This window comes from Copadichromis virginalis, linkage group LG18 (genome assembly GCF_057382275.1).
Source record: "Copadichromis virginalis isolate Kocher_CV1m ecotype Utaka linkage group LG18, C_Virginalis_male_GT1.1, whole genome shotgun sequence".
NCBI classification, from domain to species: Eukaryota; Metazoa; Chordata; class Actinopteri; order Cichliformes; family Cichlidae; genus Copadichromis; species Copadichromis virginalis.
In genome coordinates, this window is record NC_140635.1 from 12,255,285 (window position 1) to 12,272,892 (window position 17,608).

The 17,608-nt window shown below is 39.2% G+C and overlaps 1 protein-coding gene across 4 annotated transcripts in view; it reads right to left on the bottom strand.

The window, feature by feature from the left end:
• The window catches only part of LOC146687387 (receptor-type tyrosine-protein phosphatase mu), a 169,030-nt gene that overhangs the window by 81,658 nt on the left and 69,764 nt on the right, over nucleotides 1–17,608 (bottom strand). For all 4 annotated transcript variants that reach the window (XM_085438069.1, XM_085438067.1, XM_085438068.1 and 1 more), the window contains exon 7: nucleotides 14,921–15,214. In XM_085438069.1, coding sequence (XP_085294195.1) covers nucleotides 14,921–15,214 — 294 coding nt within the window. The remainder of the gene's footprint in view (nucleotides 1–14,920; nucleotides 15,215–17,608) is intronic.

Genomic DNA, 17,608 nt, shown 5'->3' on the forward strand with positions numbered 1-17,608 from the left:
AAAAAAACGCTGTGCATCCTCCTCCCTCACTTAATCTGAAATGAACAGGTCAGGCTGAATGGCTGATATCCTTTATAAGTCCCTTCATGAATAGATGAAGACCATGCAGCCATTCTCAAATGGGCCCACAGGCCCGTGAATGACAACTGATGAGATGAGCCTATTACCCCAGTTTACTGTGGCTGCAAGTTTAGTTTTATTGACTGAACAGTAAGAGGCTCAGTATCAAGAGCACAAACAGAAACAACAACAAGGAATAATAGGGCTAGCTCTGAAAATCCATACCATTTTTTTCCTCCCCACAATGCTCTCAAGCTATCACAGTCTCAGGGCGACATTGGGGTGAAAGTACTAAAAATATGACTCCAATATCTCTCCAGTATGGCAGATATTTCTAGTGGAATAGAGTTATAATAATGGCTATGAAAGCATCCCTTGGAGCAGGAAATTACTGAGGTCTATCTTATGCCAGGGCACTCAGAATGAGCTCCAGTGAGAGCCAGATTGGTATTCCAAGCGGTGGACAAATTATCACCTGCCCCACACTCACCGATGTAATTGAATAATTTGAACTTGACATTTACATAGAACTATTAGTGATTTTTTGTCATTACAGTCTGACATTTAAATAATGTTTTTAGAAATTATCAGCACATTATTGCATCTTGCTAATTTGATTGGGCCCTGCGTACATGCTACTGCAGCTCATGCGATAACATGATTTTGCCAAACATTAAATTTTAAAAAAAAAATTATAACAACAACAACAACAACAACAACAACAAATAACCGCATGTTGCAACTGGCTGTCCTAGAGGGGGCTTCAAATGGTGCACTTAGCCCCTGGGAAGAGCAAGACATTAGTCCTGGATGAAAGGAAACAAATTGGGCATGTCTGGAGCACAGCCACTTTACTACTAGATGAATGTGTGTGTGCGGGCGTGTGTGGCTGTATAAAGGGGACCATGTGTGTACTCTTGTGTGCTTACCATCTTATGAGTGTAAAAGAGTTTCCATATGCGTGCACAGCAGCACACGTCTGGTTTCTCAGCATCTTTCTGGCTATATGTACAGAAGAGCGATTTACTTATCAGATTTTCCTCAGGCTTCGCAGCATACGAGCCATTCGGAAAGCCGGGATCTTTATCAGATCCACATCGATTAAGAGAAGAAAAGCCTGATGCTGGCTTAGACTTCCATCTACCTGCTCAGCAAACAGACCCAGAAGGGGGGGGGGGGGGGGGGGGGGAGAAAAGCCTGTTTCCCCAGTGATTAGAAACCCCCAGCAAGTCAATGTGGCTCACTTGCCTGTTCACCGTCTCATCAGGCTGAGGAAGAGGAGGGGAGTGCTTTGACTTTCACAGGATGGCCCGTAGATGGTCTGATTCCTTCGCGGAGCATGTCAACCGGAGCTTGTCACAAGAAAGTACAGCTGTTGGAGACGGTACCAAAACAACTTGATGACGGTAAGATTAAATCCCGTGTTCCGTTCTAGGCAGTCAGGCCTGGTATTGCCGTCACTTATCTCTCTCTATTTTGATTTGTTATTCTTTCTGTTGTGTTTGAGCTGGGTGGGCTGGGAAACAAGCACATTTGTTTGCCTCTTTCTATTACATCTCACTGATAGCACTATGACCATTGAGGAAATCATTTTCATATCCGACAGAAGCAAGCAGTAATGATAGCTTTTGATAACCAGCAATCAAAGCTCCATCACCCTCCTAGAGTGCTTCTCTATGCAATCCTCTGGAGGAACAGAACGACTGTTTGACTCTGTGTGTGTATGTGCATGCGTGTGGGAAGAGATGGAGGGAGTCGGTGTGTGGGTAGATAGGTGGGTGAGGGGACTGGAGAAAGCAAGCTAAGACAGAGAAGGGGTGGAAATGTCAAGGTCTTTGTTGCCATCAAATGCAACAAGTAAAATTAGGCCTCAGAACTGACGTGTGTACACATATTATAACTAATGGCACTTTAAAAGGCACTGTACATGGACATCTTGTGATCCAATACAAGCATTAGTCAGAGACAAATGCTTACATGCTCAGGACACACACACACACACACACACACACACACACACACACAGCTCAGACACCTTGGAGGCGTGGATAATCACAAGGATTTATTGAATGGTGGTGGTCGCTCCTCACTCTATCAAGTCCTTCTTTATAGGCCCAGTGATAAATGAGACTGCCATGATGGGCGAGTGTGAGGGGCGGAGGGGCCTACAGTGCTCTGGATCAAATTGAAACCACCGAATGAGCCCGGGCGCCGGACCAGGCCAGGCTGCCACCTTGTCTGATGAACCCCCTGAAGCTGTAGGGGTGGAGATGAATGGGCGAATGCTTTCCTTTTCACAGAACTAAAGAGAAGGGGACGGTGAAAGTAAGACATTCTCTACCAACACAGATGATGTACGACAAGATTCATGACTGTCAAGGCATATCTAGTCCTTTCCTGTTTTTGTAAACAACCACGCTACTGTATGCTGGCCTCAAAATGCCAATAAGCTCAACGGCTTGAAAAGAGAAAACTAAGAAATACTGATTTTGTGTGGAAATGTCAAACTAAATATTCAGTTTTTGGATTATGCTGACATGCTGAAGATATGTCGTCTGACACAATGGAAAGCTGTTTATTACTACACTTAACAGATACAATATTCTACACGACCTGACTGGAAGCCAGAGGGTGGGGATGAATATCATTTAATTGTTCCAGATATAAAAATCCTCTGAAGCCGCATTTAGGTTCATGCATTGATATACAAGTCTCAGTTCTGGTTTATATCAGGGGGGAAAAAACAACATAGTACATTAAAAGCCAATGCAACTATTGTTAATGTAGTTTAATTCATAAACACTATTTTAATATAATACCAGTTCACACTATAGAATTATGCTTAAAACATAAGTATACCATACTTGCAAACCTTTAGCCAATAAGCAGTCAGCGACTAAGTCTGTGAAAATGCTTTTATATTATAATAATAATAATAATAATAATAATAATAATAATAATAATAATAATAATAATAATCAAACAATGATAACAACAAAAAAGGCCAATTTTTATATACACAAAATCAACAGACAAGAGAAATCTTATGAATGGAAGAAAAAAAAAAAAAAAGTGTATTTCCATGGAATCAATACAGGTTATTTACTACCATCATGTGTTGTAACATTTGGTCAGTGCAGTAGTTTAAAACCCCCCAAAAAGCTCAAATGAAGCCTGCAGTTATTATACATTGACTGTAAATTAAAAGAACAAACCTGGCAAGTGTGCGTCATGAGGTGAAATAAAGTGCAAGTCTACAAACCGGATGAAAACAAATGGGCAGCCAGATGATGGAACGAGCAGAGGCAGCTGAGGAGGAACTGGTTAAATCAATCTTTCATTTTGTTTCCACCAATATGCTGTGCAGTGATTGGGGTCAGGGTGACAGGCAGAATGACCCCCTCTTCCCTCATCCGTCTTAACACATACATGCCCACACACCCATCTCTCCTGTCAGAGCAGACTTTGTCTTTTGTGTTCAGGTTCCTCGGAAAATGGCTGCGGATAGGGCTTACAAATGGGAAGAACACAAGCCCTCATTTACCAATGGGGACGCAATCTCTACAGGAGCAGTGGGAGGTTACCAAGGTGATTCTTCAACTTCAGTACTACCCAGATGGCCCTTGTGCCACTGTCATTTGTCGCTAAAAACCCACATGTGTCGTATTCAACTCAGGGTGTTACCCACAGTGTAAATCAAAGTGAAGCGCTTGACTTTGTGAAATGGTTGCTGTGTTTTCTGAGCCACCCACTTAGGAGATATGAGATCCAAGATCTAGCTATCTAGGTGGGGGAATAGAGGGAATAAATCGCAACCCTTCTGACATTCATGTCCTTTAGTTGAGGAGTAGACGCAGAAATGTTCTTGAGTTAGAGTTATACAACCAGACTGAGTGAGTGCTTGTTGGATGCCTAGGAAGGGGAATGGGACATCTATAATTCAGCAAAAGGATGGAGAAAATCTGTGACAAAAATTACAGCAGATAGATCATGAATAATTAATCAGGGAGAATAGAAACATTTAAAGACCTCGAGAAGCATTTCAGTTCAAATTTAAAAACCGCAGAGAAAAAAAAAAAAAAAAACGTAAAATCTTCCTGCCGAGCCTGACTAAACTACCGCTATTTATCATCCTCCTGAGGCTCAAGAGTAGAGGTTACTAACAACCTCGAAGATAATTGTTTACGAGGAGCTGAAGAAGCAGCTCTGGACTAGAAAGAGACCGGATTTATGTGGATATCACCACAGTATCATTTATACACATCTGTTCTCAGGACTTTCAATTCTTCCCTGTCGAGAATAGATGGATGGAGTGATGAAGGTGAGGGAAATGGTAACAATAAGAATAATAATAATGAACTGGCTATAAATGCAAATCTTTCGCACACTCGTTCCTTTCCCACAGCAGTTGTTTGAAGATGTGTCCTTGAGAGGAACACAATTTACCTTTTGCAGCACCAATAGAGCACAATTCACCATTCTACTTCCAACTGCCTGTGATAAAAAGACTTTTATTGTGGTCCTCCTATAACCTTCCTGCACACCCCAAACTCAATCTACCCTGTTTTCTCTGACTGACAAAAGGACACAAATTCAATGGGCCTCAAACTAAGGCTTTTCATTCGCCTTGCAATAGGCAATATATAAACCCTATAGGTCACATGACTGGCCGCTATTGTGGGTGACAAACTGGACCAGTGTTATCTGAGATAGTAAGGTGAAGTGACTTTCTATTCATGGCTCAAGGCAACAATAGTGTTAATTAGACACACGCCTGGCAAACAATTCCTTTCCTTTCCTTTCGGGCTGCGAGAGACAAATCTGCTTAATCTCAACCTTAGCTAAAAAGCAACCATCATGAAGGGATAGATCTCACCGAGGAAAATTGCCCTGTAGACATGCATAAAGCTTCTGACGGGAAAAATAGCAGTTACATCTGACAGATCATCACTCTCCCTTTGTTGACAAAATGTTTGGTTAGACAAGAATTGGCGAGGCAGAATATAGTATACCGATTCAGTTAAGTGTGACTGCAAATGACAAAAAACGATGAAGTCAACATGCTTAGCTCTACAGCAATAATATCCTCTAATTTGGAAAACTACAAACATTTTTCTGAGAAGGGTTTGTTCATTCAGTTGAATTTATATTAACCTTTATCTTAACGTAAGGCGTTTAAATAGATGGTGCTGTGAAAAAAATATAATCCTGATTTCTTAGTTTTCTGTATATTTATCAAAATTCTATGTTATTCAGAGATAACCTTTGTCAATACAAAATGCAGTTTTTCAATGATGGTTTTATTTATTTTATTTCCAAACTATCTTGGACCTGTGTGAAAGGGTAATTGCCCCCATGGTAAATCATAGATAAGTGTGATTAATCACAGTTTTGGAAAGCTGAGTTCAATTTCATTAGCCACACCGAGGCCTGGTTATGGCCAGATCTGTTGAATCAATAGTTAAATAGAACCTGAGTGACAAAGTCAAGTAGACTAAAATCTCAAAAAGCAACAGATCATGTCACGATCTAAAGAAACTCAAGAACAGAAGAGAAATGAATCTATCGGTCTGGACTAACTATCTATCATTAACTATGAGTCTGGAAAGAGTTACACAGCCATTACAAAGGCCCTGGGACTCCAGTGAACCACAGTGAGAGCTATTATCTAGGAAAAGAAAAAGAATAAAAAAGAAAATCAAGAAAACTTGGAACTGTGGTGAACCTTCCCAGTGAGTGGCCGGCCTACCAAAATTATTTGAAGAGTAATCAACAATCCATCCACGAGGTCACAAAAGAACCCCCAAAAAACATCAAAAGAACTGCCGGCCTCACTTGTATTAGTTAAGGTCAGTGTTCACAATTCAACAATAAAAAGCCTTAACAAAAACAGAGGGGTCCTGGGGGAAATCACTGCTGACCAAAAGAAACACAAAGGGTCGCCCCACATTTGTAAAAAAACAAAAAAAACCAAAAAAAAAAACCCAAAAAAAAACAACCCAAACAATAAAAAAAAAATGTCTTGATGATCATGAAGACTTTTCAGAAAATATTCTGTAGACTAACGAGACAAGCTGAACTTTTGGAGGGTTTGCATCGCATTACACCTGGCATGAAACCAACATGGCACTTCATAAAAGTACATATCAACACTCGAAGATGGTGGTGGTAGTGTGATGGTCTGGGGTTGGTTTGCTGCTTCGGGACCTGGACGACCTGCCGTTACTTTATGGAACCATGAATTCTACTCCTTACAAGAAGATCCTGAAAGAGTAATTTAGGCAATTTTCTAAAGTTCAAGCACACTTGGGTTACACAGCGGCAATGAATGGCTCAAAATGTTGGTACATCACAATGAATAAAATGCTTGCACCGAATCTAGTGTGTCCTGTTTTTCATAGCTTGAATAAATAAATACGTTACTGTAAAATATTAACTGAACAGTGGGCGGGTTGAGGAGGCAGCATTTGAGTAGTTAAGGGGGCAATTGTTTTTTAAAAACAATGAATTTTATAGTTACTGGGGTTAATAAGTTTGATTATCTGAGATATTTAAATGTGACAAATATGCAAAAAAAAAGTAGAAGAAGAAAGTAGAAGAAATTAGGGATTGGGAAAATACTTTTTCACGGCAGAGAGAGAGAAACCAAGTCATGTCACCTATTCTGTGTGTCCTTAAGCTTTTATAAAAGCTATTCAGAAGCCTTTCTGCTCTGACTCTTATTTTTTGAATATGCAGTTTAAGTGAAGATCCAAGGCTGTAACACTTCTTTAAGCTAAGGTAAACAGTAAATTGTCACAATTTATATAAATCTTCAATGTGCCCATAGAGAAATGCACTGTTTTTCCCCCACACACACATTCCTTCACATACATACCGAAGACTAATGTCATGAACGCTGCCACAAAAGGTCCTTCAGTTTGTTCAGTGTCTACCCTTTGGCACATGGAAGGGATGGGTATTAAGCTACCAACCCTACATTTAGTGGACCACTTATTGCCACCAAAGCTTTGACCACCCAGTGCTTCACATTGGAATATTAGTGAATCTTATTTTGTAGCACTGCTGAATTTTAACCTCAGAATTTCTTAGAGCCAGACAGATTTCTACAAAACCAATACATCTTCTAAGAAGTAGTAAATGCTTGCAATTACTTTATATAACTGGTCCTGAGTCCAACTATCCCCAGGTCAGGTCATCAAATCTTCTTGTCTATCAAAATAAATGGTTTCTTGACATATTAAGTATACATTGGATAAAAAAAGGGGCCGTTTTATACAGTGTAGATTGCACTTTTCAAAGCCTTTTTTTTGACAGTTGAACAATGGTAGAAAAGGGAATAACATTAACCTAAATCAGTCATACCATTATTCATTACTTTGTAAGGTTTTAAAGGGATGACGGTGACAGGAAAGTTGTACTTTTTTGTGAGCGGAACCTACAGAAACCAACTGCGTAACATCCATTTATTTTTCAGAGTTTGTGTGATTCACAGACTTTTCAAGGTCAATATAGCAGTAGTATTCTTCAAAAAGGATCAAAAAGTTCTTTCATTATTTAAGTCATCCTATTTGGAATAATTTGTTCACTGTACATTGCCCTAACACTGTCTTTTTATTAGCAGAATACAAATTCAGCCATAATGAACTTTTGTGTGTGACACCAAGAGCTTATACCTGAAGCCCCACAGTGTGTAAGCACTAGATTTCTTCTTTTTTCTTTCCCATTTACATGCTTTCAATCCAGCACCTGCTCTTGTTCTGATGTGGATTTGCATGCATCCCATCGTACCATTGTCTTTGTCACAACAGTTCTCTTAACATCTATGGTCCAAAAGTATGCCTCAAGTATGTTAATCCATTACTGGGTAAGAAACCATATTTAGTGAGACATCCTAACTGGCCCCCCTCCCCTCTCCATGAGGTTGGAGAATCTGCGAAGGTTGCAACACAAAAAGTGACATGGCATCTAACTTTATGGTAACAGATATGGTAACTTCAATGACCCTGATTTGTAACAAAAACGAAAAACTTAAAAGTCCCAAATTTCTTTTAATACCCTCCAATGACGCTTTAGCTCTAAATAAGTGTTGTGGTGAGTCCCCTATAAAGACTTAAACCAGCTTTGTCAATGCATGTACTGTAATCAGCGGTGCTGCAGTATATGAAGAACACAGCCTCCTCTGCTGCTGTCTGTAGTTTTTAAACAGAACCCAGTTGTTGTTTTAAAACGTGATACGAGTTGTGACCAAATGGGAGGTAGCAAGTAAGCAAAGACTTTGCAGAGGGTTTGGTGAATCTTCAGCAGCTAGTAATGCAGTATGTAGAGAAAGTGCTGAAAGATCATTGCTTGAATACTTCGTATAGATTCTAATGCTCATGTTTGCAGGTTGGCTTCAAACTTACTGAGTACTGATGTACAAATTTAGAAGACCTCTGGTGGATGTCTTACACATCAGATGCTTTAAATATTTGGAATTTATTTAACTGTTTTGCTGGCACAGCGATCCCATTCTTCTTTTTGTCCTCATGTTTAAAACACCTCTTTGTCCACTGTGTGACACTATTAAACTGATGTTGTATTGTGGGTGTTATAGTTTATTGTCTATATATATTCTGTTTACTTGTATTTATATTTCCAAAAAACAAATACTTATATCATTGTGTTCAAAACACACAACCCGATAAAATAAAGTTTTGTTAAAATAAATATGGTAAAAATGGTATTAATCAAGGAATTGTGAACATAATTTGAATCCACATAGATTTCTGTACCAGTATCACATCACGGAGATAAATTACTACACTTGAAAAAAATAAAGTGATTATACTGTTTCCAGACTGCCATCATTCTTATTAGCGTCAAAACAGATCTGGTCTTTTACAAATTAACCACGAGGCAAAATGCAAATAACCAACCTCGGCGAGGGTGAACATAATTGCGCAGCTCCTCCCTGCTCTCCACTATTATAAATGAGTGTTTAAGCGAAGGATGATCCCTGATTAACGCAGATTCCCTTGTGTTTAATAGCACTCGGTGCAACAGAATGGCAAAGTAAAAACAAACAGATGAGACTACTCCCACGTGGCATCAGAGCGCAGATGGAGACAACTTATAGATGGAGATGTGGAGTTGGCAGAAGCCGGAGTCTGAGCAGGTGTTTGGACCCAGCATGGACATCATGTACTGCCATTTTTAAAGCGCCCGAGAGCCAGCGGAGGGCATAGGGTGGAGATGATACACATAGGACAGATCGCTTTTCTACCATGGCAACTAGTATGAAATTATCTCCACTGCATAATAAGTACTTCGTGGAAAGAACATGCCACATGCAGGCCTTACACTGGCTCAATCAGCTTCAAGTGGCTGTAAAACAATTACTTGACTAATAAACTTAATTTATAGAGCACTTTTCTAACAAAGCTGCAAAGTGCTTCAAAGAAAAAAAATATATATATATATACAGTACTGTGCAAAAGTCCTGACCCACGTGCAATTTCTTTGTCGTTCTTTCCAATGATCCACACCTTCTTGTATATTGGGGCTCTTGTTTTATAGACTTTTTCCCCCCACTCTTTTACAGTCCAGTCCAGTGGCTTAACAATCAGTCCAGTACCACAGGACTGATTGTTAAGCCACTTAACACTGGCCTATGAATGATTAAAGCATATAAAATAGACCTAGTTCAATGGATGAACTGCTGTTGTGTCTACACATAACACAACAACCCAATTTTAAATTTTATCTTTTGGCACTTTGTTACTACCAGCCTGCCAAAAGCTTTCATTTTACATAATTTCTTTAGTTAATTCTATGAAAAATGACAACGATAACAGAGTTTGGAAGGCATAAAATAGCAGTTTGCCACAAACAAAGTGATTCCCAAAGGACTATTAGCTGAAGGCATATCTTGGCATGATGTACAGTGTGTCCTTAAACAATTTGACAAAAGCAGAAGTATCTAAAGTAGATGAACAATATCAGAAAGTTAGGTCCCTAAAGAAACTGGGGAAAATCATTTCAGTGAAATCCTGACACAGGACCTTTCGCTTAATCTGATGTTCACCAAGGGCTGAGATATGCCACATCACATAAGGACTTGACTGCGAATTGGTGGCTACAGATCCTATGGCATGATAAAAATATTGGTTCAAATCGTCATGAATATGTATGGAGAAACTCAGGACAGAGATACAGCAGTGAGTGTATACATTGTAAAACACGGTAGACACTCTGGCACGGTTTGGGGACTGCATTACAGCCAATAAAAATGGAAATTAAAATGAATGGAAGATTACTAATGGAGAAAAGTACCATCAGATTTAGATCCACCATACTTACAAAGCATTAAATTAACAGTGGCTTCATTTTCAGCATGACAATGAATCAAAACACACCGCCAATGCAGTAAAAGCACAAAAGCACACCTGCATAGAAAAGCACTGGGGATGTGAGTGACTAGTACATTAGCAGACTAATCATCGCTGTTGTCACTAGTCAGTAACAGACTTACTAGTTGGTTAATCTATTTTACATTTTAATTGATGCCCAATGCTGGTAAATTATTGTGTTCTAAACATTATGCAGCCATCTGCCTGTTGTAGAGAAACATAACTCTGCTCATCTAGGCCTCATCTTTTTGATAACACTGTTAGAATGAGATTTTTCATGTTCTTCATCTTCATTGCTTGGATCAAAACGTGTTCATAATGCACGGTGTTGATTTAAGCAGCATGATTCATTTATGATGCTTTTGTCACTAGTTTTTGACATTTTCCATTAAATGGTCCTCAAATTTTACTCACTGAGTGTTTTTAGTTTAAGACTAGTGGATTAGTCTAATTTTTTTTCTTCAATTAGTCATCTCAGAACGTAGTCACCGAGAGTTTCCCTAAAAAGCACACACTGAAACAGAATCCAGACCTCAACATTATAGTAGCATTTATTTGTGGGGTCATCTTGAGACATATTTGCCATTTCAGTAAGTCATAGCACTTATCTCTCCTTTTCCTAGTAAAACACAAAGAAATAAGACTTTTGCACAATTCTGTATTTAAAAAAAATACATTAAAAAATGACCAAAATATCTGAAAATTTAAAAAAAAAAAAGCACACATTTAAAAAATTAAGAATTTGCCAAGAAGTCGGCCTAATCAAAAAGAGCACGAGCCTTATTCAGCAACTTAAGCAAACTGATTAGTAGAGTACATTTGTTAGTTTAGGATAACACATGTAGAAATGGTTTCAAATGTGTAGTGTTGCTGGAACTTGACCTGATTCAATACAAGTCTGTGAATACCTCAACACAAAACAAACAAATATGGGGAAAATAAATTTCCACCAAGACCTCAAATACCGCTCAGACTGCAGATGAGCAGTTGTTTAAGGTTTGGTTATCTGCCTTCCTAGTGTGGGCTGGAAATGGTCTCTCTGTGTGAGATGGTCTCTCAATAATGTTGCCAAAATGCAGGGCAACATGCTGTGATCCTAGGGCACCACCTGATAATACATTGCTTTCCTTCAAGTAGCACTTACAGAGTGTGGAGGACTCTCAAGTGGTAAACAACTTCACAAATTTCACATGGAAGGGCAGCATGGTTACCAAATGCTTTTCACTTTCAGCTCAGAAATGTTTGCCAGAAGGAAAAGGAGCAAATGACAAATGTTAACTTGTGAATTTCAGCGTCAACAGTCCATAGACACGAGGATATGCAAAAGCAAAATGCAGTTTGAATCACTCTGCAAACACTTGAAACCAACAAATAACCTCCCTAAAGCAATCACAGAGCCTTGGATGAGACGCTCTTTTGTTGTTCACCAGGAAAGTAATGAAGGTTCTTCATGGGAAAGAAAACCTTTCAAGGCCCTTTCTTCCTCCTGCCTCTGAATTGAATTGGTGGCGTCCTTGCATTATACATTCTCCGTTTTACAGAAGATTGAATTACAGCATCCTTTGTCATCAGAAACATTGCTCATTTTGCGAAGTGACCAAAGCATGGCTATGAATAATGATGTGAGTGGCAGTACTCTAAAGTGGCCACAGATTTTCATTAGCGCCCCCAGACAGCAGTACAGGGAGAAGGGGAGCGAGTCTCTGGGCCTGTCTGTATCAACATTGATGTATCACATGGCCCAGTGAGTCTTAACCGTTCAATTAGGAGCACTGCTGAGGCCCAGCCTGTCAGTGGGACAGACCAGCAGAGAGCTGGGCAAGATCAAGAGCTGCTTCCTCAAACACACTTCAGGAGCCACAGCCATCAATCTCGCAACAGTGACGGCAGGTGGCCAAAGGAGCAGGACCCCTGCAGAATCTGGACCTAACTCAGGTAGGCTCATTCATCCCTATCAACCAGACTAAAAATGAACAAGCTCGTGACCTTCACAGCAGGGAGACGGGGGGTTACACCCTGGGCAGAAAGGGGAGAAGAATTTAATTTTCATCAGCATTTTTCCGGACACCAAACGGCATTAGCCGAGGAAACTGCTGAGGCTCGGTTTGTTTTGTTCCTCATGTTGGCATCCTAGCACACAGAGGGAATTTAGCTAGTTAATGTTGTGAGAAGGGCAATTTGTACAGTAACATCAAAGTGTTTATCTAAATGTTTGAGTTTAAATTCCCACAGTACAGCAGCGATGTAATAATCCAAATTTAAGGAGCCACTGTGCTTCAAAAATATTATCAATCTGTGTTGGTGATAAATTAAAAAGCTTTAAGTCTGTTTGGAATGAGAATTAAGCAGAATAAACAAGTAGTTATGAAGTTAATCATGTGGTAGGCCTGTCCTCCGCTTTATATATCTGAGGGCCACCACAAATAATCACTTATGTCATGGTTATTGTTCCGCTGAGACACAGGCGTTCAGTCTTTCTTTTCCATGAAAAACTTAAGATTGCACCATTGTTCCAGGTGCAAATGCAAAAGAAAAAAAAAAAAAAAAGCCTTTCCAAAAATCTATGGCTGGGAACAATGACAACACACAGGGGCTTCCTCTAAACAGAAAAATAATTACCAAGTAAAGCAGCAATGATATATGTCGAGCAATTACCAGATTCAGTTATTTACTTCAAATGCAATGAGGCTTTAGAGAAAACACAATGCAGCTTCGCAAACAATGGAACCCTGATGGCTATTTGTTGTATGCAGGGGATGATTCGTTAAAGGGGGGGGGGGGGGGGGGGCTCTTTTGAACGGTTTGTTTGTAAATGTACGTTCAGGACTGTACAAACACAACAAAGTTGAGGCAGTAACTGAAGGAACTGCTTGATCTGCTTTGACCACCGACCTTCCACTATGTTGATCCATATAATTCAACAGGGAATAAAAACTTAATAAAGCCCATTGGGTTGGAATGTTGCAATGCTCTTCCAACGAAAGTGAAAGTTTAAATTCAAGCTGTTAGTGGGTGTTGTCTGACATCTTACAATGTGGACAGTCTTAAAGGAAGAGAACAGATTGTGATATCAAATGATAACGGCGCCGCCTGAATACACAATTAGATGCATAGAAAAACAAGATGCGTAACAAAATACATCTTGGGTCGTCTAGCTTATTTTGTAAACAGAAGCAGAACAGCATGGTGGTATAGCGGATCAACATCCTGGATAAAATGTATCATCATTGGTATTTGACAAGGTAGTCCACCCTTAGTTTTCAGCAATCTGAGCTGCCACAGATGTTACCATTATTTTTGGATCCATAACAATTATTAGCAAAGGGTTGTAGCTTATTCACAAACTGAAAAATTAACAGGCTGTCGAGTCCCCACAAAGAAAATTCACCTTAATATGATTATCTATGTGACAGTCTGTCATTAGAACTAGCTAGAGATGGGTGTTTATATTTAAACCTCTGACATTTAGACTCTGGTGTTCTCTTTGCTGCTTCTTTCCAAGATGCAGAAAAAAAGGCAAATGTTCAACATCTGGCAAAAAAATTAAAAACAAAGTAATTTTTTAAAGTAATTTATTTACTTGGGAGGAAAATCATCTAACCGCTTCCATTTGTCGAGGGCGGAACAATTTAAGATGAGAGAAATTGCTCCTGAGCCAGAATAACAATCTGAACAACAGCCAGTGCTCATACTGCGTTCGGGTTTTTGTTTTGTTTTAGCTCTGTTGTCTTTCGTGCAACAAAAATAGTCGAAATATAAATGACAGATTAAAATATATGAACTCAGTCTATATCATGTAAATGAGAACTGACTCAACAAGAGAAACATTGGCAGGTAAATGTGACCTTACTTGTTGCTTTATCTTATTTTCCAACAATATTGGCTTTTACCAATGTTTGACCATTAAATCAGTACATCACTAGTGTGATGGATAAAGTGACCAAGGATTTACAAGAGTTCCTGGAATGGAAATATAGTGCATGCAACTACAATTAGACAGATACTGATATGCATAGGAAGAAGTCTTTGGTATCCAAATACTGGAGCAAATTTACAGTTACCCCATGAACACAAAGAAAAAGACTGGGTATATGAATTTAGTGCTTACTTGCTCAGTCACACTAGAGTAAAATTAGAAGGACAATTAGGAAAAATAGGACATTGACTAGGAAAATAATTGGTCAAACTGTAATTTAGTGACTGGCTGAAAGAAGTTGTGGCAACCTTATGCAAAGACTGAGCATTCAACAACCTCGGGCGAGCAACTTTGATCACAAGGTAATGGTACATGTCGCCTGGAGGCAAACTGCATCCAAACAATAATGGTCAGCATTTATTCGACTATGTATTTGTATTACTCAAGACATGAGCCTATTCATTTGACGCAGCAAAACAACATGCAAGTTTAAAAAAAAATAAAAAATAAATTCTAGTGGTGTTGTGCAAGCAATTAAAATTTTTGGCCTTACCAGCACATTTGGTCCTGGCCTTAAGAGGGGGCCCAGGAGCTCCGGTGCCTCCCTCCAGAGGTCTGGTCAGCAGAACACTGATCTCATACTCTGTGTCTGGATCCAGGTGGCCAATCTTGTGTGTGGTCTTGTCTACAGGCTGCAGGTCATACATGGTCCCAGACACAGTGCGGTATTCCACCTCCCTGTCAATTATTGGACCGTCTCCGTTGATGGAATTGGCGTTGAGCTGGATCCAAAGATAGGTGGCACCAACAGCAGTCAGCTGGGGTGGTGCAATAGGCACTGGGGGCTCTAGGAAAACAAAAAGTTGTTTTGTCTTTGTTTTTTTTGTGACGATAAGTAATCAAACTGTAATTGTGGAAAGTTTTCACATTAAAAAAAGCAATTATGTACTTTTGGTTTGTGTAAAAAAGCACAAAAAAAAAAAAAGTCTGCAGATGAACACTTGCAAGTGAACAAGAGGCCCAAAATCAATACCTTCTGTTAAACCAAATCAACCACATCAAAATTCTCTAGAAGCACATGAAGAATATCTTCATGTTTTCAAATAATCAACGTACTCAACAAGAGCCCTGTAACAATCAATAGTTCCAGCTTGTTTGTTCTTGTTTCTAATGTCTCTGTAAAGCACTTTGAATCACCTTGTTGTTGAATTGTGCTATACAAATAAACTTGCCTTGCCTTGATGAATGGAATCTCTCATCAGTAGTACACTGTGCCATGTAATCACATACATTTTAAAAGTGACAGCAGCCCCTCACAGAGGAGTAAATAAAGTTACCCAGACCTTGGTAAATGGTGCTCCCATTAAACAATGTATTGATTTCAATCAGAGGACTTCTATGGAAAAGCCTTTGGTTATGACAGCTATGGTAGGCGATTCTGGGAGCGTTTTATTAAAGACTGCTGTCGGATTTTTACAATTTATTTAAAGGTAAAGAGTTGACTGTTAGGCCTAAAAAACAAACACGCTCAGTATTAACCGTGTAATCTATTCATACTATATTATAATAAGCTACTATGACAAATTAATTGATAACGCCAAGTATTTCTAGATCATTCAGAATAACCACATACACTATATGGACAGAAGCAATGAGTCACCAGCACAAGCTGCTTGCTTTCCATAAACCAATACCATTAAGATCCTGGTGCACAATTTCTTTTGCTGGAATTAATTTTTGCTGAGAAACATCTCAAACTCTGCAGTTATTGAGACAGCAGTGTGTTTGTGACTTTTATGCACTATGTGACCCTGTTTTGCAACTTTAAGCAGTCTGACACTTCATTGCTGAGTTGTTGTGGTTCTTAAACACTTTGCAATAATACCACTTACATTTTATCATGTAAAATGTAGGAGTGAAGAATGTTTTTACAAACTACTTGTTTCCTATTGTCGCTTCCTATTACAGTGCCACGGTCGAACATGAATAAATGCAGCCAAGCACATAAACCAGAGTTACAGTACAGGTGTTTTAGATAAACACTGTGAGGTTAACCTAAAACAATGCATTAATTCATTACCACCACAAAAACAGCTTATAAGTAATGGTAGCTGTCATTATTTAAGTAAACTAAAATGTAAAATCAGATATTGGTGTAATGTTGTATTAAGTGGAAAGATATTTGCACAAGTCCACCCCTCCCCTCCCCTGCAAAAGAAAAAAACAACAACAAAATAATGAGAAATTGAAGGGAAGGAGAAGAAGCACTTTAACCTTCAATGTTTGAATTGACAGGAAAATATAATATTAAAAATAAAGTTTCTCTTTCAGACAAATGTAGCGTTCAATGACAACCTTGAAGACGACCTTTTCTTTGTTATGTCATCTGTATTTTCCTAATCCAACTTAAACCTCGTGCCATTTCTTGTTTAATGGTGCTTCTCGAAATGTCAGGTTTTTTCCGACATCAGGACTGCTTCATCATATAACCAGGTAAGGAGTTGCTGCACTAACATTTGAGCGGTTGCCAATGGAAACTTCTGAAGTAGTTTTATACTTCTGTGTTTACACCTTTAAGCCAGTTTTTGACCAAAAATAAATAAATAAATAAATCTCATTTAAAAAGGTCACAGTGATTTACAGAGGCTGCAAAAATTTCCATTTCAATAAAATGCATATTGGATTTGTTCCTTTTATTGAATTAATGTAAAATTTTGTTCAAATTACCATTTGAAGATTCAAACAGCAATACACAGACAACACCCTGAGAAAAAGGTCTCTGGGTACAACCAAAAATCTAAAACTGTCAAAGAAGAGCCATGACCAGCGGCTGCGGAATTGCTCAGGAATCTACCCTGTCACATACTACAATAGTTGCATGTCCTAGCGACCCCAGTGAGCAGCTCTAATGAGGGTACACGTAACAGAATAATACCATTAGTCACCCGGCTGCTTCTCATGGAGTTGTCATGGAGAGGCACAAGTCCACAGGCAAATGAGGTGTCCAACAGAGAACTGGAGGCTGTTCCTCAGCAGATGGTTACTCCACAGTGACCTCAGCTGCAGGTCCCACTAAACTCCCACTAATCCAAGCTTCTAGTGTTGCTGTCAAACATCACCTAAAGCGAACCAGATAATCCACCAGGTCTTCTTCAACACTTACACATTGTGCAACAGTCGGCACGTTGGAGCCAGACAGGGAAATAAGGTGACCCAAAATCTGAGTTAAACCATTGGCTTT